Below are 24,511 nucleotides of genomic sequence, written 5' to 3' on the forward strand. Positions count from 1 at the left end.
ACGGCTTGTAGTTGTAGCACATTCAGAAGTCATGGTGATGGGCAGGGAGCAGGTCCACTATCCCTCCTTCCCTAGCCAGCTCTTCTGCTTGCCTCGCAGCATATGTCTGCTGCTGATAAGATTGGGGATGTGACTGCGGTGCAGCTGGCCACTGCCTGCTCCAGCCCCCTGCTCTGGCTAGGTACTGCCACTACGGACTGCCCCGGTGCAGCCACCTGACCACTTTATCTCTGCAGCAGCAGCCTGTAGCCACACTGCCACCATGCCCGGAGAGGCAGCACAGGATGCCACGGTACCTGAGAGTGGCCAGCAGCGGCAATGAGTAGCAGGAGAACTTGGGGGTCAGGGTGATAAGCAGTGGGGCCAGGTAACTTGTGCTGGGGTTTAAGTGGTCGGCCCAGGACCATGGGGGCCCCACTGTAGCTACAGAGCTGCTTTTGGTGTAAGCTCTGCACTTGACAGCACTCAAAGATTGAAACGGGTCAGTAACTTCAAGCAAACTAGGAAACCTGGACTGTTTGGAATCAGATGAGTTAGGTTTTTCTAGCAGCTCATTTGTTATATTAGGTTCTGAACAGATTTGGATGTGCACAAACTGGTTACCAGGGCTTTTTTGGGGGGGGTAGAAAAAGCCCAACAGAAGTTCCCCCATACCTTTCCAATGCTGAAGCCTTCAGGGAGGTATTTAAAGATGCCTTCCTGCACCTTCCCTAGCATGCCAGCCGGAGCCCTGGCCAGCCCAGGTAGAGCTCCTGTGTGCAGTCACACACAAAAAGCCCTGCTGGTTACAGGAAGTTTGTTTCCTCTTATCCATTTTATAGTGCACTGCTTCCCAGTGTTCGTAGCACATTGATATGTGCCTAAATGCATTTTGTGACCTCACACACAAAGTGGGAGAGAGAAACCTACTCAAACAGTACATATTCAGATCAAAAAGTTTAGAATTCTTCTGTCTTCCTGAGAAGCATGAAATAGCAATGACATTAAATAGCCTACTAATCTTCATAATGTGAAGATAAAGCTTTTAAAACCAGCAGTGGTCTTTTAATGCTAGAGTGGGTGTGAGCTTTTTTAGTAGGCAAGTAACAGGAGGCTAAATGAAACATTTTGTTGAATGATGGTGGTGCTTCTAACACATTTTCTCTCTCTTTCTTTTTTTTGATAGGCGGAAACAGCAGCCAATCGGATCTGCAAAGTGCTGGCAGTTAATCAAGAGAATGAACAGCTAATGGAAGAATATGAGAAGTTAGCCAGTGATGTAGGTATTCCTGGTTTCATTTTCTTAACAGGGCTGCATGAAAATGGAAAAATATTTGAGCTGAGTGGCACCTTTAAGACCAAATTTTGTTGCTTCAGACTAACATGGCTACCCCACCTAAATCTATGAACATGGAAAGTTACAAATAACACAGGGTGCTATATCCTAGCAGGCAAGGCTAAGCAACAGACGGTTTGAACTAAGCAATAGTGGTTTGTATCCAACAAATCACCAACAGAATAAGTTTTCTGGGAGTTGAAGGGGACTGCCGGGAGAAAGAAGAAAGCAGGAGAAAGCTACCTGCCTTCTCTTGATGGTTCATTGGATACAAGCCAGTATTTCCTTTTAAATTGAAGGGATCTGTAGTCTTCTAAAATTCATTTCAGCAGATAATGTGAGTAAAGCTTTCAAATCATGTAGTAATTTATTTCTTTTTAAAAATGTACTCCACATGTACTCTAAGGAATTAGGAATTTAACACTAATATATAGATAAAAGAAATAGATGATGTGGGCTACAGAGAATCTATTAACTGATAATTTAAACTGGTTTATGGGTTGTGAATTAAAAAGTGTTTGCAGATAGTGGGAAGAACACAGGGTGGCCTATTAAGAAAAGGGTGGCTTGGTGTCTAAGGTTCGGAAAGAAGAAGATGATATTGGATTTATATCCCACCCTCCACTCCGAATCTCAGAGTCTTAGAGTCGCTCACAATCTCCTTTATCTTCCTCCCCCACAACGGACACCCTGTGAGGTAGGTGGGGCTGAGAGGACTCTCACAGCAGCTGACCTTTCAAAGACAACCTCTGCCGGAGCTATGGCTAACCCAAGGCCATTCCAGCAGGTGCAAGTGGAGGAGTGGGGAATCAAACTTGGCTCTCCCAGATAAGAGTTCGCACACTTAACCACTAGACCAAACTGGCTCTCTATTTAATTAAATTAAATCTAACGTGTTACTTCAAGTTTTAAAATACTACTCAACTTTAAAATGTCCTAGCAAGAATCACGCTGAAGTATAAAATCACCAAATGGTTAAAAATGCTATTCAGCACTATTGAGATGAATTGCATGCTTGTTCTACTTGTCAGGGTCATGGTATATTACTCCAAACCAGTACACCCATTAGCTTCTGAGCTCATGGCAGGTGGGTCCAAACCAAGCCGCTGTAGCATGACTCCAGGGGCCTGGCTTGGACTTGGCCAATGGAGGTGTGGACACAGGAGTTGATGCCTGTCACATCACATGACACTGATGGCTAGGAGTGAGTTGAATCCTACTATATGTGGACATCATACTCACTGTGTGGCAGAAGTGTTGCTTGGCCAAAGAGCTAGCCCTGCCAGATGGGGCAATAGCTTTCTGAATATTCTTTTTAGTGTAAATTGTACTAACATTTGGATCAAGGTTCTTGCAAGATTTTAAAGCACAAATAACCCTAACAAAAGTCTAAATCTTGTTCATATTAAATGCCAGCAATGCTGCTCTAAGAAGGTTACTACAGTTCCTACTCTTTCCTCTTTGGCATTCCCAGTTGCTGGAGTGGATCCGCCGCACCATACCTTGGCTAGAGAATCGGGTACCAGAGAACACCATGCAAGCCATGCAGCAGAAACTGGAGGATTTCCGAGATTACCGCCGTCTTCATAAGCCTCCCAAAGTCCAAGAAAAGTGCCAGCTTGAGATCAACTTCAATACGTTGCAGACAAAGCTGCGGCTTAGCAACAGGCCAGCCTTTATGCCTTCAGAAGGGAAAATGGTCTCGGTGAGTGTGTGTTGGCTGGTGATCTATGAGAATCTTTAAGTAGGGATGTGCAAAAAAAAAAAAATCGGTTTTACACGGATTCGGAAGTATATGGGGGGAAAAAAATTCGGAATCTCCGTATACTCCTGAATACCGCATTCGGAATAGCCGCATATACGGTAGATGCGCGGCTATTACCGAATATACGGCCCTATTATACCCTATGGGCCATTGAAATCAATGGCAAATAGGGTATATTTGAAGCCGCATGGAGGGGAGGGGGTTTGAGGGAGAGCCCCCAAATTTGCAGGGGACTCTCCCCTCCAACCCCCCCAAGTCCCAAAAAGATTGGGCCAGGGGATCCCATTCCAGGTGCCAGCTTCCCTGCCACAGAACACACAATCTACTCTATAAAAACAAGAAAGTGACCCAGCACACACACACCCTCGCCAACCCCCACACCAACCAGAGGTAATTAAAAAAAAAAAAAAAACAAAACCAGCAGAATCACAAAAGGCCAAGTGTTAAAAAAGTGGCCTTTTCACCAACAAGAAAGCTCAGGCCAAATAAGTCAACAGCACCCCCACCCCCAAACCAAGAAAAGGGACAACAGGAGAAAAGGCCAAGCAACTCAAGTGTTAAAAAATGGCCTTTTCACCAATAAGAAAGCTCAGGCCAAATCAGTCAACAACACCCCCCCCCCAAAACCAGAACCAGGAAAAGGGGGACAAAAGTGGCCTTTTAAACAATGGAAATTAGGCCAAACAGCACCCCCCCCCCCAAGAACCCGAAGAGAAGAGTAACAGCAGCAGCACAACACAGCAGCAACAAATCAAACACTGAATACTTTTAAAACAGTAAAAAAATTAACTTTTAACAATACAGGAACTTTGCCAACCCCAAGTCCTCTCACTAAATTAAGATATGGGCAAACCCCCCCACCCCAGGCCCCCTTCCCAAGCAGAAACCCCTAACCCCAAATAAGCTACCCCACCACCACCACCCAAATCTGGATAAGTAAAGGGACTCTTAAGTCTTAAAAAGTCCTTTTACCAACAATAAATAAAAACAAGAACCCCAAGACTGTCTTACCTTGTCTTCTCTAGTCTAGGGACGCCTGAGTGAGAGAGCAGCGGGCAGCAGCTGATGCCAAGGGCCAGCCAGCAGCAGCACAATCTCTCACACACAGCAGCAATGGAGGAGTCCAGCCAGGAAGGAAGACTCCTTAAAAAGCCCTGCAAAGCATGCATTTGCAATGCATTTTGCAAATGCATGCTTTGGATTGGCTGCTGGGGCTCCTCTTCCCCCTCCCCCCCTCCCTGATCCCAGGGAGGCTATGGGAGAGGCGGGAAAAAGCAACTAAAGGCGGGAAAGTAGGCAAGCAGCTCCTTTGAGGCTGCAGAAGCTACTTTCCCGCCTTTTGAATTGACAGCCGTATACGTCCGAATAACCATTCGTAAGTATACGGCGAGCCGTATTCGGCTGCCGTATAATGGGCGCCTATGGGGATTGGCTGCAGCCTATTCCGTATACAGCCGAATCAGTGGTGATTCGGCTGTAAATACGGTTCGGCTGAACCGAATGCACATCCCTAATCTTAAGCAGCTGGCAAAGACCAAATGCTTTTGAGGTATAGGTCTCAGAGCTATTATTTCCTTCAAGAGACACCACCCCATTGGCATCATGCTCTATCAGGTCTCAGTGGACTACATCTCTCCACCAAATGGCCAATCCCAGAGGCAACAGGAGACATACCTTACTGGAATGCACTGCTCCTTTAACCTCCAAGGAGGTGGGGGAAGAAGACATTCCTTGCCTTAGGAGCATTGGATTCAGGCCAGTGTTGAAACACCAGGTTTCCTGATGCCTGGACCTCATCCTTGCCAGTGAATTAATCTTTGTCTTACCTCTAGCTCCATGAGTGTGCTATTCCAGGCACTGAGGATGGATTGGTACTATGTGTTTCCCACTTTCACAAGCCTGCCATTTTAGCAAGGTAGATAAATCCACCCATGGTCTGCAGACATTTCCTAGCCATATCCTGCTGCAGTTTTTGGTCACAAGTAGGAAACAAGGAGAAGTGTCCTACAGCTCAAATAGCTAGTAGGTTTTTCTGTTGGGTTGCCATTGTCCTTCAGTATAACCTTGCTGTTCTAAAGATGCCATGTGACCAGATGCTCTGTTTACTTGAAATTAACCTTCATTGTTCTTGCCACTACGGTGTTACTTTCTATTCCAGCCTAGGCTGCTTGAAAGCTAATGGCCTGCTTAGGTGAAGTATGTAAGGACAACATTAACAGCATTTCCTTTATTTTGCATTCATCTACCCCTTACTTCACAATGTCATACTTTTGCTTTGATTGCTGCAGGATATAAACAATGCATGGGGTGGACTAGAACAGGCTGAGAAGGGCTATGAAGAGTGGCTTTTGAATGAGATCCGAAGATTAGAGCGACTGGATCACCTGGCTGAGAAGTTCCGCCAGAAGGCTTCCATTCATGAATCATGGACAGATGGTAATGCAAATCTTGGAGTCCTGTTAGCAGAGTTTTATAGTACTATGTGTCTAAATGTATTAAAACCATTCATATTCTGTGCCAGTAAAATGGAATTGTATGACTCATATATGTTTTGACCCTTGATCTTCTCTATACTAAAAACAGAATAAAGTAGGCAAAATAAATTGAGTGTGTGTGGATAATATTTTGCTTATTTTGCCTACTTTGTTCTATTTCCAGTATGGGGAAGGTCAAGAGTGACATAAAGAATGGAAGCCCTGAACTCTGGAAGTCTCACTTAGTTCACTTCTGTTTCAGAGACTGACCATACATTGCCCACAGTTTCAAACCTATCTCTGCAATCATGAGCACGAGAAAGTTGCTTTTTTGAAAGAAATACAAACTAAGATTCCTGGAAAATTGTATTCTGTGCCAATTACTACATTCTTTGCTTTTTCTGCATATGAAATAGTGCACAGGTCTGTGTTTTGAGAACAACATTGTAGAAAGAATAAAAATAGTATTCCATGTTGAAAATGTAAACATTTACTCATTCTGTATACTTTTAAATGTGATTCTCAAATGACCACTTTCCTTACTGATCAATTTGACTCCAGCTGAAGTCTCTCTCCAGAATCCCAAGAATGTCCAGAGAGCAATTGGCTCATGCTAAGAGATAACGTTGGATTGTTGTTGCAATACTTAAAACAAGTAGCTAGCCTGCTTCATTTACTTGCATTCAGAATTTTAAAGATGATAAATTTTTTGCATATGAGGCCTGAGTTTGCAGAAGTGGTAAGATGTCTTATTCCCTTCATCTTTTGGCTTCACGTAGGAGCCTGGAATTCTTAAATCACAAATGAGCAACCCAATGAGCAAGAAAATTACCTTATTTTTTCACAGCATCCTTGGAAGCAGATGTGGGTTATAAAACCCCTCTCTCTGTATATGTGCAATGCATGTGGTGGGCTCTGCTTCCTTGGAGGTTTTTAAACAGATGGCTAGATGGCCATCTGACAGCAATGAAGATCCTGTGAATTTAGGGGGAGGTGTTTGTGAGTTTCCTGCATTGTGCAGGGGGTTGGACTAGATGTCCCTGGAGGTCCCTTCCAACTCTATGATTCTATGTATATTGAGTTTCACTTTATGCATCTCATGAATTGGGCTCCAGCCCAAGAATGTTTATGCTACAATAAACTGGTTTGTCTTTAAAATGCTGCAAAGTGTTTATATTGGGAAGGGGTATTTAGACAAAACTGGAAGCAGTTCAAATTGCCCATTGTAATCTGTTAAGTAAAAATCAGCCAGTAACAACAGAAGTGTGTTAAGATTCAATCTGTATTTTTTAAAAATAATAATAATAATAATAATAATAATAATAATAATAATAATAGTAACTTGTTTATTACAAAAAATAGATGCTCAATAGCAGGGGTCCCCAACCCCTTGGCCGGTACTGGCCTGTGGCCTGTTTGCAACAGGCTGCACAGCCTCGCCATCCCCCCCCCCCCCGGTGGCTCCTTCTTCTCCTCCCATTTTCACCATTTTAAGGCTGGGGAAGAAAAGGAGGCAAGGGCAGCATCACTCACCACTGCTGCAGTGGTTTTCCCACCAATCAGCTGATCAGCTGGGGGGGGTCGGCCTGAGAGGTGCTTCACAGCCCTTTCCCCGGCCTTAAAATGGTGAAAATGGGGCGGGGGGGGGAAGGAGGCGGTGAGGCTGTGTGGGGGGGACGGTGAAGGAGGGAGGAGGAAACGCGGGAAGAAAATGGGGGGAGGCGCTGCGGGGGCCCAAATTGGGTGCCCCCACCCTGCCAGCCCTGGAGCCGGTCCCTGGGGTCAAAAAAGTTGGGGACCACTGCTCTACAGAAATTTCTGTTGTGGAGTGGAAACAGGTACAGATCAGCCATTCTCTCACTGGCCTGTGTATTTGCTCCCCCTATAGGCAAAGAAGTAATGTTGCAGCAGAAGGATTATGAGACGGCAACCCTGTCAGAGATCAAGGCCCTCTTAAAAAAGCATGAGGCATTCGAAAGTGACCTTGCTGCTCACCAGGACCGTGTGGAACAGATTGCTGCTATTGCCCAAGAGCTCAAGTATGGCTCCCATGGAGCGCAGGAAGTCCTCCTTTGACACATAAGCCAGTCAATGTAGTTATAAAAAGCCAATTAGCTATCTCTTCCAGTCCAGTTCTCAGGCATAACTGCTTCTTTTCTTTACTCTAGTTTAAGCAAGCAGCCCTAGTTACAATAAAACTTTGTCTTATCACTGACCACAAAGAGAAGAAATGGACAGACACAGGATCTATTCTCTTTGATAGTTTCACAAAAACATGGTAGTGGTCAGGCCTCAAATTCATTGGGAGCTCACAGGAGCACAGCGTCTGAGAGTTCCACCTCCTCCTGAGAGTTCCACCTCCTTGTCCATTGAATAGTATTGCAGCCACATAACAATCCCTGGATGAGCTCCACCACCTTTTTTTCCTACAAAATAACCCCTGGTAGTGGTTATAAGAACTAGTATATGAAGACTGCCTTGATTCAGTGAAGCCCCCATTCCTTTTGAGTTTTCTCTGTAAGCATAGTATGGGTAAGAACAAAAGACTTGTTTTGCTAATGTTCAGCAGTTCATCATCAAGAGAGTTACATTCATGGATTGCATTGTTATATTGGCCTGAATGGTTATTCTTTTACATGAACATTAATCCCCAAAGAAGTCGAATGGGCACCTATACTTTAAACAATTTGTTTTTAGAAAAGCATTTGAAATAGATACATTAAATCTGTGTCTAGCATTGAAAAACACCTTCCAGTCTGTTTATCTTGGTTCTATAAATGCTAGACTATAAAAAACCTAAACTTTGGGTTTAGCATTGCTTATTATAAAGTTACTTTTAGCATTACTTATGACAGCATCAAGCATGGTAAAATATGAATATATTTTCAACGTCATTACAAATTTTCAAGGTTTCACTGAGCCAATAAGATGGGATATCTAAATGTGGGAAGATTTTAATATGGTTATGTATCCCTGAGAAAGGGAAATAATTACCTTGTTCTCAAACTTTAAAGCAGCAATTCTTAAACTTTGTATCTAAGGGAAAGTTGCTAGCATTCCATGAGAAATAAAATAATTAATTAAAGGCCCTTGTGGGCTCAAAATACCACTGACAGAGGAGGCTACCAATATGTGATTCACTGCTCTGCAGTTGCCCACCCTTGGAGGAAGTTGCTAGTGGTATCTTTGCCTGAATCAGTCCCTTGGCCTGGCCAAACATGTAATGTGTTTCTTTCACTATTTCATTTGTGAAGAATAAGATGAAGATTTGTACAGTATCTTCATTAGAGGGCCATGAAAATGTAGACAACTCTTTGCTTCTCTCACCCTCATAGTACTGTTACGTTTTCAGTGACAGAGGAAGCAGCTGTATTTATAAACTTGTGTCCAGTCATCAAAAGGGGCTTAATCTCTCATCTGGGCATTTGAAATTGATTTCCTGAAAAGGGGCCTTCATGTACCAACAGCCCAGTGTCATTGTACTTCCAGATTGAGATCAGTGAGAAGAAAGAACTGAGTCATTTGTCTAGTGCTGGTTTTTTCCTTCATGATGGCAGCTTGGTTTTGCTGGTGGTTTCTACCTTGCTTCTTGGGAAAAGCCAAAGCTTACCTTGGAAACAGTGTTTCCTCTAAACTGAGTTAGTGTGAGCTAGCTCACAGTTTTTTAGTCTCTAGCTCAGGAAAAATGGCAACAGAACAAACTAATTTATGCAGCAGCTCACAACTTCAGTTCCAGTAGCTCATAAAGTAAAATTTTTGTTCAGAAGGCTCCAAAGCTTAGAGGGAACATCAGCGGCGTCACTAGGGCAGGGCCAAGGGGGCCATCGGCCCTCCCCAAGAGCATTCTCATTGGCCCCAGGCACTGACCCATGGTCCCCCCCAACAGGAAGGGGCTGGCCCTGGGACTAGAACGCTGTTGCTGTGTGTGGGCTGGCCGGGATTCTGAAACCGGGGCTGCGCTGCCGCCGGCTCAGCTAAAAGCGTGTGGGTGAGTGGGGGAAACTTAAATGCTGCAAAACTGGTATCTTGGATTACGGATGAGGGAGGGGCCATGTGAAGTGGGCGGGGTTGTGTGCCGAGGGGGTGATGCAGCCCTCCAAAAGGGGTGATGCCCAATGGGGGGGTGACTTGAATCAGTTACACCCCAGGGTACAACCCACCCTAGTGACGCCTCTGGGGAACATTGCTTGGAAGCCACCAAAATTTTTTCCTCCCATTCCTTCTGCAGATTAAGTCTTTTCATTCAGACATCGCCTCAAAATTAGATGTTGACCTTTTCAGTAGTGGCAGTGCCTGTTCATATCTGTTCTTTGATGTCAAGGGATCTTCTTTAAACAATGTGCCAGATAAACTTTTTGTTACTTTGTTTTTTCTAAGTGAGCTGGATTATTATGATTCACCAAGTGTCAATGCCAGGTGCCAGAAAATATGTGACCAGTGGGATAACTTGGGGGCTCTGACCCAGAAACGACGGGAAGCCCTGGAGGTGAGATTGCATGCTTATTTTGACTATCCTGTTCTCAAAAGTGGGGATTGGAAACAGTGCAGATATTTAAAGTATTGATGTTATGATTCACATTGCTGATTTAGAATTGAGATTATTTAACCCTTGATTATCTGTATCTCTAATTCATAGTTATATAAAAAGTAAAGTACTTCCTAATTATCTGAATACATTTAAATGTCCTGCATACTGTTTGGAAAAGGGAAGTTGCACTGTTTGAACATTAGCCATGTAAGATCCTTTGCTGTATTTGCTTAATTACAAGAACTAGTACAAAGAAGAGGAAATAGTTAATACAGCGTTTGAAGGGCTGTGGGGGAAAAGACAGTATGCCGATCCTTTGCTGTTCTCTGACTTGTGCTTTCTTGTGGGGCTTTCCCAGAGAACAGAAAAATTGCTGGAGACAATTGACCAGCTGTATCTAGAATATGCCAAAAGAGCTGCCCCTTTCAATAACTGGATGGAGGGAGCCATGGAGGATCTTCAAGACACCTTTATAGTCCATACCATTGAGGAGATCCAGGTACATGCAAGTTGTCCTCTCACATTGAAGCTGCAGGAGCAGCTTTTTGGCTTTGATTACAGTTGTTCTGAAAGCACACTTTGGATTTTCTCCTTGTTTCATTAGGCAGGACTTTATTTATTCTTATGGTTTTTTAATTCTTCTTTTGTTCTCTTTTTTTCTTCAGGGATTGACAACAGCCCATGAACAGTTCAAAGCTACCTTGCCAGATGCTGACAAAGAACGACAGGCAATCCTAGGAATCCACAATGAAGTGTCAAAAATTGTCCAGACTTACCATGTCAATATGGCAGGAACCAACCCCTACACCACCATCACCCCACAGGAAATCAATAGCAAATGGGATCATGTGAGTGGCCCCAATGCATGACGTTATTTTTTTAGGCAGAAGATTTATACTGTAAATCTGTGCAGATTCTATTCTAAACTTAATGAAGCTAATAGTCTCAGACTGGAGTAATTCTGCAAAGGATTACACTGCCAGTCTCATTGTGGCAAGGCAATTCCCAAGTAAGTAGGTAAAATTGCAGGCTTAATATAAATTGTTAGACATGCACTACAAAGATCTTGCATAATCATCATGATTCTTGATTGATAGGCATAGTCTATAGCACAAATTACAAAATGTATGGTTCAGGTTAATTTTGTTGTGTGAAACAATGAATGCCAGTGAAGAAGACTTTTGGCCTACAAAACAGAGATGCATTGTGACAGTTCCTTCACCTTTCTTATAGAATCACTGGGGATATCATCTCTGTGGTTCGTGCTCCTACCTTGAAGCTGCCCAAGGCTGTATTTTATTTGACATCAAATGCAGCAATTTTATCTTTCTTTGCAGATGCCAGCCTATCTAGACCAAAAATCCATTTTTAACCCAGTTTTATCTTTGCAGAAGATTTTGTTTTCAGCTACTAATGCACATAGCTTTGCTTCACATTTCAGAAATGCTTTGTTGAAGAAATAATGTTAAATTTTGATTATTATTTTTTTGGCTGAAGGTGAGACAACTAGTTCCCAGGCGGGACCAGGCCTTGATGGAGGAACATGCACGCCAGCAGCATAATGAGAGGCTGCGCAAGCAGTTTGGGGCTCAGGCCAATGTTATTGGGCCCTGGATCCAAACCAAGATGGAGGTAAAAATGTAAAAACACCAATTTTCAATGTCAGCATGCAGCTGTGTGTATTTCTGAAAAAAGAACAAACCTGTGTCTACAGAATGGTTACATGGGGGAAAGTTGCAGCCATTTGTGCTGCATCTAGTTTTAAAATAATACATACATATTTCAGATGTTGTCATTGTAAAAGGTACATACTGCAAGTTTTATAATGCATACTAACTAAAAGCAGTTTCAATTTAGCAGAAACAAACAATGTGTCAGAAAGATAACAAAAATGTGTTCTGGGGGCCCAGTTATCAATGTATTTGATGCAGTTATCAATGTATTTGATGGAGTTACAATGAATTATGCCAGTGCTTGTGTTTACCTCTTCTCTGAGAAGACAGTAAGCAAGGCTCTGTTCTCTTGAGATTATGAGGGTTGTAGTTAGCATATTTTTAGTCTACTTGGGAAATGATTGTAAGCATAAGCTATACGTGTTGAAACTTGCCACTCACCTGCCCATTTTCTTTTGGTTCATGCAGGAGATTGGTCGTATCTCCATAGAGATGCATGGGACTCTGGAGGATCAGCTCAGTCATTTGCGACAGTATGAGAAGAGCATTGTGAACTACAAACCAAAGATTGATCAGCTGGAGGGAGATCACCAGCAGATTCAGGAGGCACTAATCTTTGACAATAAGCACACCAATTACACCATGGAGGTAAAGGATATTGGGAGTTTGGAGGAGAAGAACACTGATAAGAAAAGAATGGGTTCTCAGTTCTCAAAGAAATTTGAATGAATGTCTCTATACTGAACAGCTCTGTTCTAAAGTTCTTGCTCATAAACTATGACAGTACAGTTTCACCATTTCTTGATGTGTAAATACAAACATACAACTTGTGATCAGTTCAGACTAACAATGGACATGAACTGATCATGATTTGTGCATGAATCAGACTGATTGATGGTTTGTTCAGAAAAATTTTGTTTGCTCACACCATGCCTGAACTGGAAAACGAACCTCCTTTTTCCCTTGGTGCTTGGTGACATTTTTGTGATTCATTTTCCTAGACTGATGCTGATTCAGTCAATTCCTAGGCAACACTGGGGTGGACTTCTGGAATCCCTAGAAACACCCATAGCAGTTGTCCATAGCTTGACTGGCACCTCTGGGAGCCAGTTGTGGAGCTCCCATTCTGCTCTGTGGGAGCAGACACCCTGAATCTGCTGCTTCCACTTTGTGGCACAAAGAGACAAGAGTTAGTTGTAAGATCTGAAGCTGAGCTTTCCTGGGGCACCTGCTTTTGGGGGGTGGGGGTGGGGCTCAGATATTCCAAATGCAATCTTTGCCAAACTTGGAGGGCAGGTGGAGGAGAGCCTGCTGAAGACTCCTGGTGAGTTTTGCACTTACTGAACCAAATGAAACAATGAACCACAAACCAGTTTGGGCAACCATAAGAATCACAAAATGAAATGAACCTCTGGTTCGGGTGATCACATGAACCACCATTTTTGTGTTCTGTGTCCATCCCTAGTTCAGACATAATGTAAATCTTGGTTTAATTAAAATAACTGTGGTTAATGTGTTTGTCTGAGACCAGACATCCCACTAACTAATGGTTAGTTAGGGGTTGTGAAAGTGGAATCTGAAGTTGGTTTATTATCCAAAGAGTCTGTGTGATGGATGATATCCTTGGTTCAGTCTTGGCTTGTTCCTCAGCTATATTAGCAATGAAAATAGCATTTGACAAAGGAAACCAGGATTTGAGTGATTGCCTATGAACTGAGCCTTGGTTTCATAAACCAGTTATAGTAAAAATAAACAATAGTTTCATGTGATGTCTGAACTGAGACTTGCTAAAATAGTGCAGCAGACAATATCTGTAGAGTGCATGCCCATAGCAATATTTATGTCACACCATCTGATTACCAAAGTGTTTAATGGGCACCATACCAATGGAGTCTTCTACTTTTATGCACAGTCAAGAGAATTAACATGGAAGTAAAGCTGCAGTACTGCAGTCAAAGCTCTCTGCTCATGACCTGCGTTCGATCCCGGCAGAAGCTGGGTTCAAATAGCTGGGTCAAGGTTGACTCAGCCTTCCATCCCTTGCTGGGGGAAAAGTGTAAATGACTGGGGAAGGCAATGGCAAACCACCCCATAAAAAGTCTGCCGTGAAAATGTTGTGATGCGACGTCACCCCAGAGTCGGAAATGACTGGTGTTTAAGTAGGGGACTACTTTTACCTTTTTATTCAATAGGTACATGGGATAATCTTATTTTTATTGCCTGACTGAGAACTGAAAATTGGTGAGAGAGGCTACTGGACAAGTTTTTCAAAACAAGACCTAGACTGCATTTAAATAAAAGTCTTCTGTTGTTGCTCATCTTAAAATGATTGGGGTGGGGATCTTCCTTTTGATTCTCCAGCACATCAGAGTGGGTTGGGAGCAGCTCCTCACAACAATCGCTAGAACCATTAATGAAGTAGAAAACCAGATTCTGACCCGAGATGCCAAAGGAATCAGCCAGGAACAGATGAATGAATTTCGTGCCTCCTTCAACCACTTTGACAGGGTAAGGAGAGAAAGAGTTAATAATATCTGTAATTTAGAGAGTTTTTTTTAATAAATATGACTGGTTGGAAACTCATCCTTACAATAATAATAATGATAAATTTTTATTTATACTCCACCCTCCCCGCCAAGGCAGGCTCAGGGCGGCTTACAAGACATGGTACATATGCCATGATATAACAATAAAATCAGAATAATAACAATTAAAATACAATTTATAAATTTAAATTAATTTAAATTAAATAATTATCTAAAAACCAGTATAAGTTAATGATGCTACAGTCTCAGTATATATAAAACGGCTTAATATTATTGCCAAGGTTCCACCTTAAAAAGCAAGTTGAAAGAGGGCGGTTTTACAAGCCCTACAGAACTGATTAAGATCCCGTAGGGCCCGCACCTCCTCTGGCAGCTGGTTCCACCATTGGGGTGCCATTATCGAGAAGGCCTGCTCCCTTGTTGTTTTTAGCTTGGCCTCCTTTGGCCCAGGGATTTTCAGAAGGTTTTGTGAACTAGATCTCAGTGCTCTCTGGGGGACATATGGAGAGAGACAGTCCCTAAGGTAGGCAGGTCCTCAGCCATACAGGGCTTTAAAGGTAATAACCAGCACCTTGTAATGAACTCAGTAAACAATTGGCAGCCACTGCAGCTCCCGCAGTCTAGGTAGTCCCACTAACAGTCTGGCTGCTGTGTTCTGCACTAGCTGCAGTTTCCGAGTTCGGTACAGGGGCAGCCCCATGTAGAGGGCATTACAGTAGTCTAACCTTGAGATGACCATTGCATGGATCACTGTTGCCAGGTCGCTGTGCTCCAAGAAGGGGGCCAACTGCCTCGCCCGCCTGAGATGAAAAAAGGTGGATTTAGCAGTGGCTGCTCTCTGGGCCTCCATTGTCAGGGAGGGCTCCAGTAGCACTCCCAGGCTCCTGACCCTGCGCACTGGTACCAGTGATGCACCGTCAAAAGCTGTTAGGGTCCCCTCCCCCAGCCCGCCGCGGCCTAAGCAAAGGACCTCTGTCTTCGCTGGATTCAATTTCAGCCCGCTCAACTTAAGCCAACCTGCCAAGGCTTGCAACGCCTGGTCCAGATTTACAGGGACATCGTCAGCCTGGCCATCCATCAATAGATAGAGCTGGGTGTCATCAGCGTACTGGTGACAACCCAGCCCATATCTCCGGGCAATCTGGGCAAGGGGGCCCATGTAGATGTTAAACAACATCGGGGAGAGAACTGCCCCTTGAGGCACCCCACAATTAAGTAGGTGTCTCTGGGACAGCTCTCCCCCAATCGCCACCCTTTGTCCCCGACCCTCAAGGAAAGAGGAGAGCCACTGCAAGGCTAGCCCCTGGATCCCTGCATCGGCAAGGCGGCGGGTCAGCAGCTGATGATCGACCATATCAAATGCGGCTGATAGGTCTAACAACAGCAATACCGCCGAACCGCCTTCATCCAGATGACGCCGGAGATCATCCATGAGGGTGACAAGCACTGTCTCCTTCACATGGCCCAGGCGGAAGCCGGACTGGATCTAAGGTGGAAGCGTCATCCAGAAAACTCTGTAACTGCAACGCCATAGCCCTCTGTATAACTTTGCCCCAAAAGGGCAAATTTGAGACCAGCCGGTAATGTGCCAATTCTGCCGGGTCTGATGTAGCCTTTTTCAGGAGGGGGCAGACCACTGCCTCTTTCAGGGGTGTTGGAAAAAAACCCTCCGAAAGAGATCTATTTATGATGTCCGGTATAGGACATCTTAGCTCCTCCTGGCGAGCTTTAATTAGCCAGGAGGGGCATGGGTCCAGATCACAATATCCTTTTCAAGCTGTGTTTCCCTTGTTTTTAAAATTCATAGTAAGGTCTTTTAATATCAAAATGTTTGGCTCTTGATGGAATGCCAACTCAAACATTTGAACAGATAGATTTGAGTCCAGCAGCACTTTTAAGACCAGTAAAATTTTTGGGATATAAACCTTTGAGAGTCAAAACTCCATTTGTCAGATAAAAATCAGAACAGAGATCTCTGTGTCCTTCTATCCTAGTGGGGAGGTGAGAAGATGTTTCAAAGAAACTCTGCATCTGAGTTCCTTCGTTGCAACACCCCTCCCACCTTCTCACTGGGATAGAAGGACACAGAGATCTCCATTCCAACTCATATCTAATGAAGGGAGCTTTGACTCTCAAAAGCTTATACTCCCCAAATCTTGTTGGTCTAGTCTAAGATGCTTTCAGACTCAAATCTAGCTGTTCTACTGCAGACCAACATGGCTGCCCTCTGAAACACTAATGCTGGAACATCTTAGCCTCATACCTTTCTAAGTTCAAAAAATGACTGAATTATCCTAATGAGCCTCTTTGAAGATAGCTGTCATTCATTTATATTCGGCTCATAGGAAAGCTCTTGTATGTTATTGTATGATCTTGTGTGTTTTATGATTTTGTGTATTATTTTATGATCTTGATGTTTTTATGAAATGATGTACATCACCCAGAGCCCTGCAGTAGCAAGGACTGGGCAATCCATAAATTTAAATAACACCACCTTAAATATGTACATTATTCTCATTCCAACATAAATATTTTATGAATAAATTCACAGGAATATTTTTCCAAAATGCATTCTGTGGGTGTTAAACACTTTGCTGGAGTTAACCCTAAACTTGCCTTTTCTGCATGATAAGAACTCTATACTATGCAACTAGAGTATGGCCTAAGAGGCCACATTGGTGTCTTGGATTTAGCAATAGCCCCTGTCCCTAGACACATCCCCTGTGCTTCACGCTTATTTGTATTTATTATTTGATGATTCTTAAATTTTGTTTGATGGAAGAAGTTTGGCACAATCAGAAATTTGCCAAAGGTACTGAATCCAAATGAAATACTGCATTCAGCAGCCATGTAAGGGAAGGATGATTAACCAAATGCAATAGCAGCTGCAACTGGATGTGGCTCCTGCGCTAAGAGTTTGCAGCTTTTAGTGTGTTCCACTGCGTCTTCTGTCTCTTGAGCATTTTAATGTGGCTTATATTCACAATGAGATTTTCACAATTTAGAATTTACTGGCGACTAATTAATATTATGCAGTATCTCTGGGTAGATTCCTAGGTTAAAGATAGAGAATCAGTTTTCAATATAGGAACCTTCCATTTTCATGGCCTCGCAAAAGTCTGTTGCATGTATAAAATTGTTACTATAAAATGACTGCAGAGATGGAGCCTGTGCAAACTACCAAATGCAATCCTAAGTAGAGTTAGATGTGTCTAAATCCACTGACGTCAGTTGGCTTTGAAGGGTGTAACTTTGTTTATGATTACACTGGACACATTAACATTTTCTTGCAAATTCATTAATGTGCCATCTAAAGCAAGGACATTTAATAGGCAGAGCTTCCAATGTGTAGCTTTTCTACTGGAGACCAACAAGTGGCAAGACTGTCCTCCTTGCTTTCATTAAAAGGTTTTTAAAATGTGCCCATGGCCTTTAACAGTTCCTCTGAATTCTTGATTACTGAACGAATGTGGCACTTTTAGAGTTACTGAGTTTGGGAGGAGCTGTGGCTTAGTGGTAGACCATCTTCTTGCATGCAGAAGGTCCCAGATTCAATTCCCATAATTTCCAGTTGAAAGGCTCAGATAGCAGGTGATGTGAAGGACTGGTACCTGAGACCCTGGAAAGCCACTGCCAGTCTGAGTAGAAAATGCTGACCTTGACAGACCAATTGTCTGAGTCAGTGTAAGGCACCTTCATGTGTCCATGTGCGAGGAAAGATCATTGATAAAGGAGCTTCTGAAGATGAGCAGTCTTAAGAGCCTGCTACTAGTTTACATACAAACATTTGTCTGGCATAACTATGTTTAGTGAGAAAAAAGTACATTAAAAACATTGGCACAGTATGAACTTTCAAAGTAGTATCTAACTTTGTGCACTTTTTATTTTTCTTCCCTGTCTTTTTCTGCATGTCATCATCTTCCTCCACTCCCGTGTCTCTCCTCCCACTGCATGGTACACCTCCTTTTCCTTCACCTTCCCTTGCTCCCTTTTTCATCTCCTCCTTCCTTATGTTATACATTACCACCCCCTTGGCACTGCATGTCCGGATGCCTGGTGCACTGCATAACTAGGACCACTCCGGCACACTTGGCCCTGAGGAATTCAAAGCCTGCCTCATCAGTTTGGGTTACGATATTGGAAACGATGCACAGGTACTGGATACTAGTGAGAAATGGAGCCCAATATTGAACTGCTGGGAAATAACACATTTTTCTCATCTCTTCTTTTTTTGTTTTAATCCATCTGCTGTCAATGTTCTTATATTTTATTGTGCATATGTGTATGTATTACTGTATGTTTTATCAATGTTCTATTATATTTCTTTTTAAATTATCATGTTTCTGTTGTGGAACATATCTATTCCATTTGCCTGATTTCCCTAAACTTTCCCCATCTTGTACTCTCCTTTCTGTACATATAATCTCTCTTGATAATCTCCATCAATTATTCCTTTTGCCTGTATTTTAACTTTCATCTTCCATCTTCATTTGCAATGAAATGTATCCTTCTTTTGTCTTCTTTGAGTCATTTTTAATGCACTGTTTCATTGTCCAATATATCCTGTCTTCCATGAATTCATCTTCTCTTGGACTGATTTTCATTCTTGCCACCTCTTTCATTCCCTTCATCCTTCAACTATCCTTTGTAGAAGAAGACTGGCATGCTGGATTGTGAAGATTTCCACACCTGCCTTATCTCCATTGGGTACAATATGGTAATGTAGAGGCAACTATCATTTCCACTCACAATAGTATATTTGCCCCTCAAAAAGGGATGGGCACACATCAATGACTCATGGTAAAGCTACATTATTCCCATTACTTTGAACACTAAAGTGTGTAGTTTAAAATCTGCATCTCATCATTGTATCTGGAAGGGTACAAATTGGATTGACTTCAGATAGGACTATATTTTGAAGAAAAACATAAAAACAAGACTATAATTCTGAGCCACTTGTGGGAAGGGCGGGATATAAATTCTAAATAAATAAAAAATAAATAAATAAATAAATTGATTCTTTTGGGAGTCTGGATGAAATAGTGTTGCAGTTAGCTGTTATTGTCTCATAGTGGCAATAAGGAAGTCATTTGGTTAGAACTGAAATTAAAATATATAAGGGCATCTTGTCGGATTAGTTTTATACATGATTATGCTCTTATTTCTAATATATTTACACAGCTTCCTTCAGATTTGCATTTTTGATGTAAGAGTATCTAGTTTTTCCACAATTTGAACTTTCAGTACTTTTCTATTGTCAAAGATGGTATTCTTTCTATATTTTATCCATTGCTGTTGTGATGAATACAACAGCAGTAAGTGACAAACAGCAGTAAGTGATGAATGCAACAGCAGTAAATGACAAACCACTCCAGAGCTATACTTTTACTATCTGTGAATTGTTTTGGTTATTGTTTGTTTCTAACTGTGGAGGTCTGTGTGGTACAGAGAACAACTACCAACATTCAAAATTATAAAGCATTTATCTAAAATAAACTGGCACATGCATACTCTCAGTACAGCAAGGATTAAGTAAGAAATCCAAAAGAAAGGTGTAGGCATGCAGTTCCTCTGTCCCTCACTCTGTACATGCCCTAGATGATCTTATTCTAAGGCAGACTCTTTAACACAGAGGTTACAGTGTTCCAAAACTTTGCTGTTACCTTGATGTCTTTTGTTCAGGCAGCCAGCCTTTTGTCTCCCTTACATGGCTTTCAGCAGGAGTCCAGGTGTGAGAGCTCCTTCTCCCTAGAGAGCTCCCCCCTGCCAAGGGGTTTTATTATCTCCATTTGCCCACCCCCATGGTTCAAAGAAACCCTTCTTGAAATCTTCAGGAAGATATACTCTAGAGCAGTGTTTCCCAAAGTGGGCGATATTGCCTCCTGGGGGGTGCTGGAACAATCCAGGAGGGCGGTAGTAGCCTTGGGTGCAATTGGGGGGTGGTAAATAAAAATAAGGGAGTAGTGGAAGCATAAAGGAAGAAGAGAAGAGGGTGGGAGGTGCCAAAACATCACATTTCTGGAAGGGGTCCAGAATTTCTAATTTAGAGAAAAATTCCAATTAACAAAAATAGAGGGTTCCTGTTTGTCTGCTACTTAGTGTGATTTCACCCAATTAGACTAGTAATGAAGACCAGAACGCCTTCCAATTAAAATATAAGAAGGATGCAATTTATTTACAAGACAGACAAGAAAGACAAACAAAAAAACCTTACTAGTCTATCCTAGCCAATACTTGCTATAGCTAGCAGCTTCTCAAGGTTGCTTACAGTTTCTCTCTCAGCAATACAGTTCAAGTCAGGACAGTGGAAACACTGAGGCAATTACACAAACTTCTCTGAAGAGTTTCAACCTGTAGCTTGCTCCTCACAAGGTTTTCTGCAGAGTGTCAAGCTTCTTACAGTCCTCTGGTTACCAAGTGGTTGCTTTTGTTGATTTCAGCCAACCACAATGCCCCAGACACAGAGACCGATTTCCCATTCATCTTACATGGCTCTCAAACTTCTCTTCTCAGTGGGGCTTCCCTTCAATTTCACACTATTTACCCCAGGGCTGCAGCTAGCATCCGCTTTCTCAAGCGACAAACTGGGTTTTAGAGGTTTCTGTCTGCGGCGCGAAAAAGCCGAAGCTAGCTGCAGCCCCAGGGCAGATAGTGTGAAATCAGAGGGAAGCCCTGCTGAGAAGAGGAGCTTGGGAGCGGTGTAAGACAAGTGGGAAATCAGTCAGAGTGTCTTCTTAGAGTTGCCACTAAAATTTTTCATTTCCCTGACCAACAGTTGTCAATTTCCCTGATCACCATTCAAATATAACCACAAGTTAAAAAATGAATTGGTTGTGTTGCATTAATGCAAGGCTTAATGAAATGTTCTACTCTACAACTACACAAGTCTCAACTGCAAAAATATTTGCCAGAGTAAGAGATTTAATATCAGCTTCTTTCAACATTAACTGCAGCAACATCTGTTTTGCAATTGCATCAAAAATTACACCAAGATGCAAACTTCAACTCAAGTAAACTGAATTCTAACAAGTAGAGACTTTCCAAAGCTCTAATGAGCAGATCAGCAAGAAAGGAGATGGAGTTTCTGCAATCTAGAGAAGCAGACAACCCTCATTTGCAACCTTTATGCATGGGAGAAGTCAGGAAAGAGGGTGAGAGAGTTGGTGCTCTGTAAACTCCAGCAGGAACGATCACATTTGCAAAATTTACTTTGCATGGTGCAGAGTAGAAAGTGCTAGTTGTTTGTGAAATCCAACAGCGGCAAAACTCATTTGGAACTCTGTGCTGGGTTTAGCAGGAGATAAAATGTCCATTCCATACACAAGCATGACCCAAAAACATGCTTATTTTTATACGCAAGTTAAATGCAGTACTAGCAGGTAGGGATGAAAACAGATGTTTAAAGTTTGTATATTGCTAAACATTTAAACTAGCCTTGCTTTGCCAATGCTGCAGGCAGACCTTGGAAATCATGCAGGGACAGAGTTCAGCAAACACATTAGGCTGGTTGCTGGGGGCAGAGCTGAGAAAAAGGTGGAACTGGGAAAGGGCATCATTAAGTTTTACTCGTATTCTGCTACTTCTCTATTCCAGTTGCCACAAGAACAGATCATACTCTTGCAGCAGCAGGTCAGAAATCCACTGCTTGAATATATTTTAATCACAATTTCCCTGGCTTTCCCTGACCAATTTCCATTTCCCTGATTTTCCAGAAAGTGGCAGCCCTTCTTCTATAGGGCCAGCACATGCGAGTAGGTGGGTAAGTGACTCCCTAGGGTGCCACCCTGCCAGGGGGCGCTGCTGGGCACCCCCTTACTCCCCCTTCCCTTGTGGCATGATTGTGCCAGCCAGCAGGTAAGCCAAGAGCCCCAGGTGGTGCTGCCATGCTGCCGCTTTTCTTTGCAGGGCAAACATTGCCTGCGCTTGTCGGAGGCTTCCAAGGAAGCCTCCAAAGAGCACCCCTTTTACCGCTGCCTGCTCCTTTCAGGTTGAAAGCAACTGGGTGGTGGCACCTTCCCATTGTGTTAGTTGGAGCTGACAAGGGGAGGATGGATAATAATTATAAAGAAATGTCAAAAATTCTCTGTATATGGGAATGTTACTATGGTTGATTTTATAAAATAATTTTAGAATTTCAGACTTCAAAGTGTCTTCTTTACAACATCTTTGTCTAATGTGTGCGCAAATATGTCATTGCATCTTTTAGTCCACTTCTTGAAGATAGATTTCCAGGGGGGCACTGCGTACTTTTTTTCTGAAAAGGGGACGTTAGGCCAAATAAGTTTGGGAACCTCTGCTCTAGAGCCTCTTTCACCTCTCAAGTCTCTTTCCCTTCGAGATGCTGGCTTCTCTAGACCATTTCATTGTCTCCAGCCAGGGAGGCCATTAGCATTTCTAAAGTATTGCTAGTTGAGGCTTGAGAGCAGTTGATTTCTCCTGGCTGTTCTCTGCTAAGAGAGCGACCTTTTTGAAATCAAAGTTGGAGGTTTTGACAAGCTCAAACTACCAAATTACAATGCATTTCTCACATTCAGCACCTTAAATTATGCCTGAAAATATAGGTTGTTAGGACACTCATGTCAAATAGATGAGCAGCAGCACTTTGGACAAGCTGAAGTTTCTCATTAATATTTGCAATGTCAATTTGGTTTTGGTGTGTTGCATTTTCGAAATGGTGTATGCCATGAAACAAATATTAATTTACCCTTTATATTTTGTTTGTCTAATGTCCAGGGTGAAGCAGAGTTTGCTCGAATCATGAGCATTGTAGATCCCAACCGCATAGGAGTAGTGACTTTTCAGGCCTTCATTGACTTCATGTCCCGAGAAACGGCTGATACTGATACAGCTGATCAAGTTATGGCTTCCTTCAAAATACTAGCTGGAGATAAAGTAAGTTCAGATTTGAATGGACAACATGCAGGCTTGTGACAAAGATAACCTTGATTTTAGGTTATACATTTAAAAACTATGGTTTCAGGAGGGTTCCCTTCCCCCTCTCCAAGGTAATGATGGTTACTTAAAGTTACACAGCAAAACCATTGTTTCCTAACCATTGAAAACCTTGTATTAATGAGAGCCTTGTGGAGTAATGCAGAAGTATCTGAGCACTAGATTGGGTGATAGAAAATCATGGAGTTCCAGTCATGGAGTTCCATCTTCACCAATATTCTACCCTTGAAGTAGTGAGTCAAGCTAGTACAATGGAACAGGGGACCTTTGCAACACTGATATGGGGTTTGTATACTTTTGTCAGTGTACAGTTTGCTTGGCCATGTTATATCCACAGGGATACTAGAAGCAGAATTTATATGGCTATCTCTCTGGCGATATCCATGAGTAGTCAAACTATCTTGGGGTAGTATAAGCGAAGAAATTGTGCATACTCAAAAGTATCCAAGGCAGGTCACAGATCTTTCTTATGTATACATCTTTCATCCACTGTGCTGTTACTGATGGAGGAGAGAGATTAGGTCTCCCCATGCCCACCAATGATTAAGGTGCCAGGTCTAGACCTGGGAGAACTCAAACATAATCAGTGATCAATGACTGCATCCATATTATGAGGACATATGGTAAGTCTAACATGTCATGCCAAATCCATCCTAAATTCAGTCTTGGTCAGAATTTGGCAAAAAAAAACCCATACTTGATATCACTTGTGCTATACCTAAATTTATTCAATTGTGTAGTTAACAGAATCATAGAATTGGAAGGGGCCACCAGGGTCATCTAGTCCAATCCCCTGCACAATGTAGAAAATTCACAAGTCCTTCCCTCCACACATCCCCAGTGACCCCTGTTCCATGCTCAGAAGATGGCAAAAAAACCTTCTGGCCGAGAGAAAACTTGCTTCTTGACCCCAAAATGGCAATCAGCATTTTCAGTTCAGTTCCTGTGATTTTTATTTTTGGAATTTGAGGGGAATTTTACTCTTCAGAACAGAGGGCTGGAATGAGTTTCAGGTAAATATATTTAGTAGAGAAAACTGCTAAGAAAGTCTTGCAGCACTTAAAAACTAACAGATTTATTGTAGCATAATTTTGGGTGGACTAGAACAGTAGTCCCCAACCTTTTTGGCACCAGGGACTAGTTTCGTGGAAGACAATTTTTCCACAGACTGGGGGGAGGTGATGGTTTCAGGATTATACAAGTGTGCACTTTATTTCTATTATTACATTGTAATATATAATTAAGTAATTATAGAACT

The 24,511-nt window shown here is 42.5% G+C and overlaps 1 protein-coding gene across 6 annotated transcripts in view; it reads left to right on the forward strand.

The window, feature by feature from the left end:
* The window catches only part of ACTN1 (actinin alpha 1), a 160,992-nt gene that overhangs the window by 128,464 nt on the left and 8,017 nt on the right, over positions 1 to 24,511 (forward strand). For 3 of the 6 annotated variants that reach the window (XM_060263344.1, XM_060263343.1, XM_060263347.1), the window contains 12 exons: positions 1,166 to 1,258; positions 2,790 to 3,020; positions 5,369 to 5,516; positions 7,443 to 7,593; positions 9,932 to 10,040; positions 10,441 to 10,581; positions 10,748 to 10,930; positions 11,580 to 11,714; positions 12,224 to 12,403; positions 14,117 to 14,263; positions 18,375 to 18,455; positions 23,035 to 23,193. In XM_060263344.1, coding sequence (XP_060119327.1) covers positions 1,166 to 1,258; positions 2,790 to 3,020; positions 5,369 to 5,516; positions 7,443 to 7,593; positions 9,932 to 10,040; positions 10,441 to 10,581; positions 10,748 to 10,930; positions 11,580 to 11,714; positions 12,224 to 12,403; positions 14,117 to 14,263; positions 18,375 to 18,455; positions 23,035 to 23,193 — 1,758 coding nt within the window. Of the gene's footprint in view, positions 1 to 1,165; positions 1,259 to 2,789; positions 3,021 to 5,368; positions 5,517 to 7,442; positions 7,594 to 9,931; positions 10,041 to 10,440; positions 10,582 to 10,747; positions 10,931 to 11,579; positions 11,715 to 12,223; positions 12,404 to 14,116; positions 14,264 to 18,374; positions 18,456 to 18,952; positions 19,019 to 23,034; positions 23,194 to 24,511 lie in introns of all 6 variants that reach the window. The other 3 variants (XM_060263346.1, XM_060263345.1, XM_060263348.1) reach the window with 2 other exon arrangements.

This window comes from Heteronotia binoei, chromosome 21, assembly GCF_032191835.1.
Source record: "Heteronotia binoei isolate CCM8104 ecotype False Entrance Well chromosome 21, APGP_CSIRO_Hbin_v1, whole genome shotgun sequence".
Classification (NCBI taxonomy): Eukaryota; Metazoa; Chordata; class Lepidosauria; order Squamata; family Gekkonidae; genus Heteronotia; species Heteronotia binoei.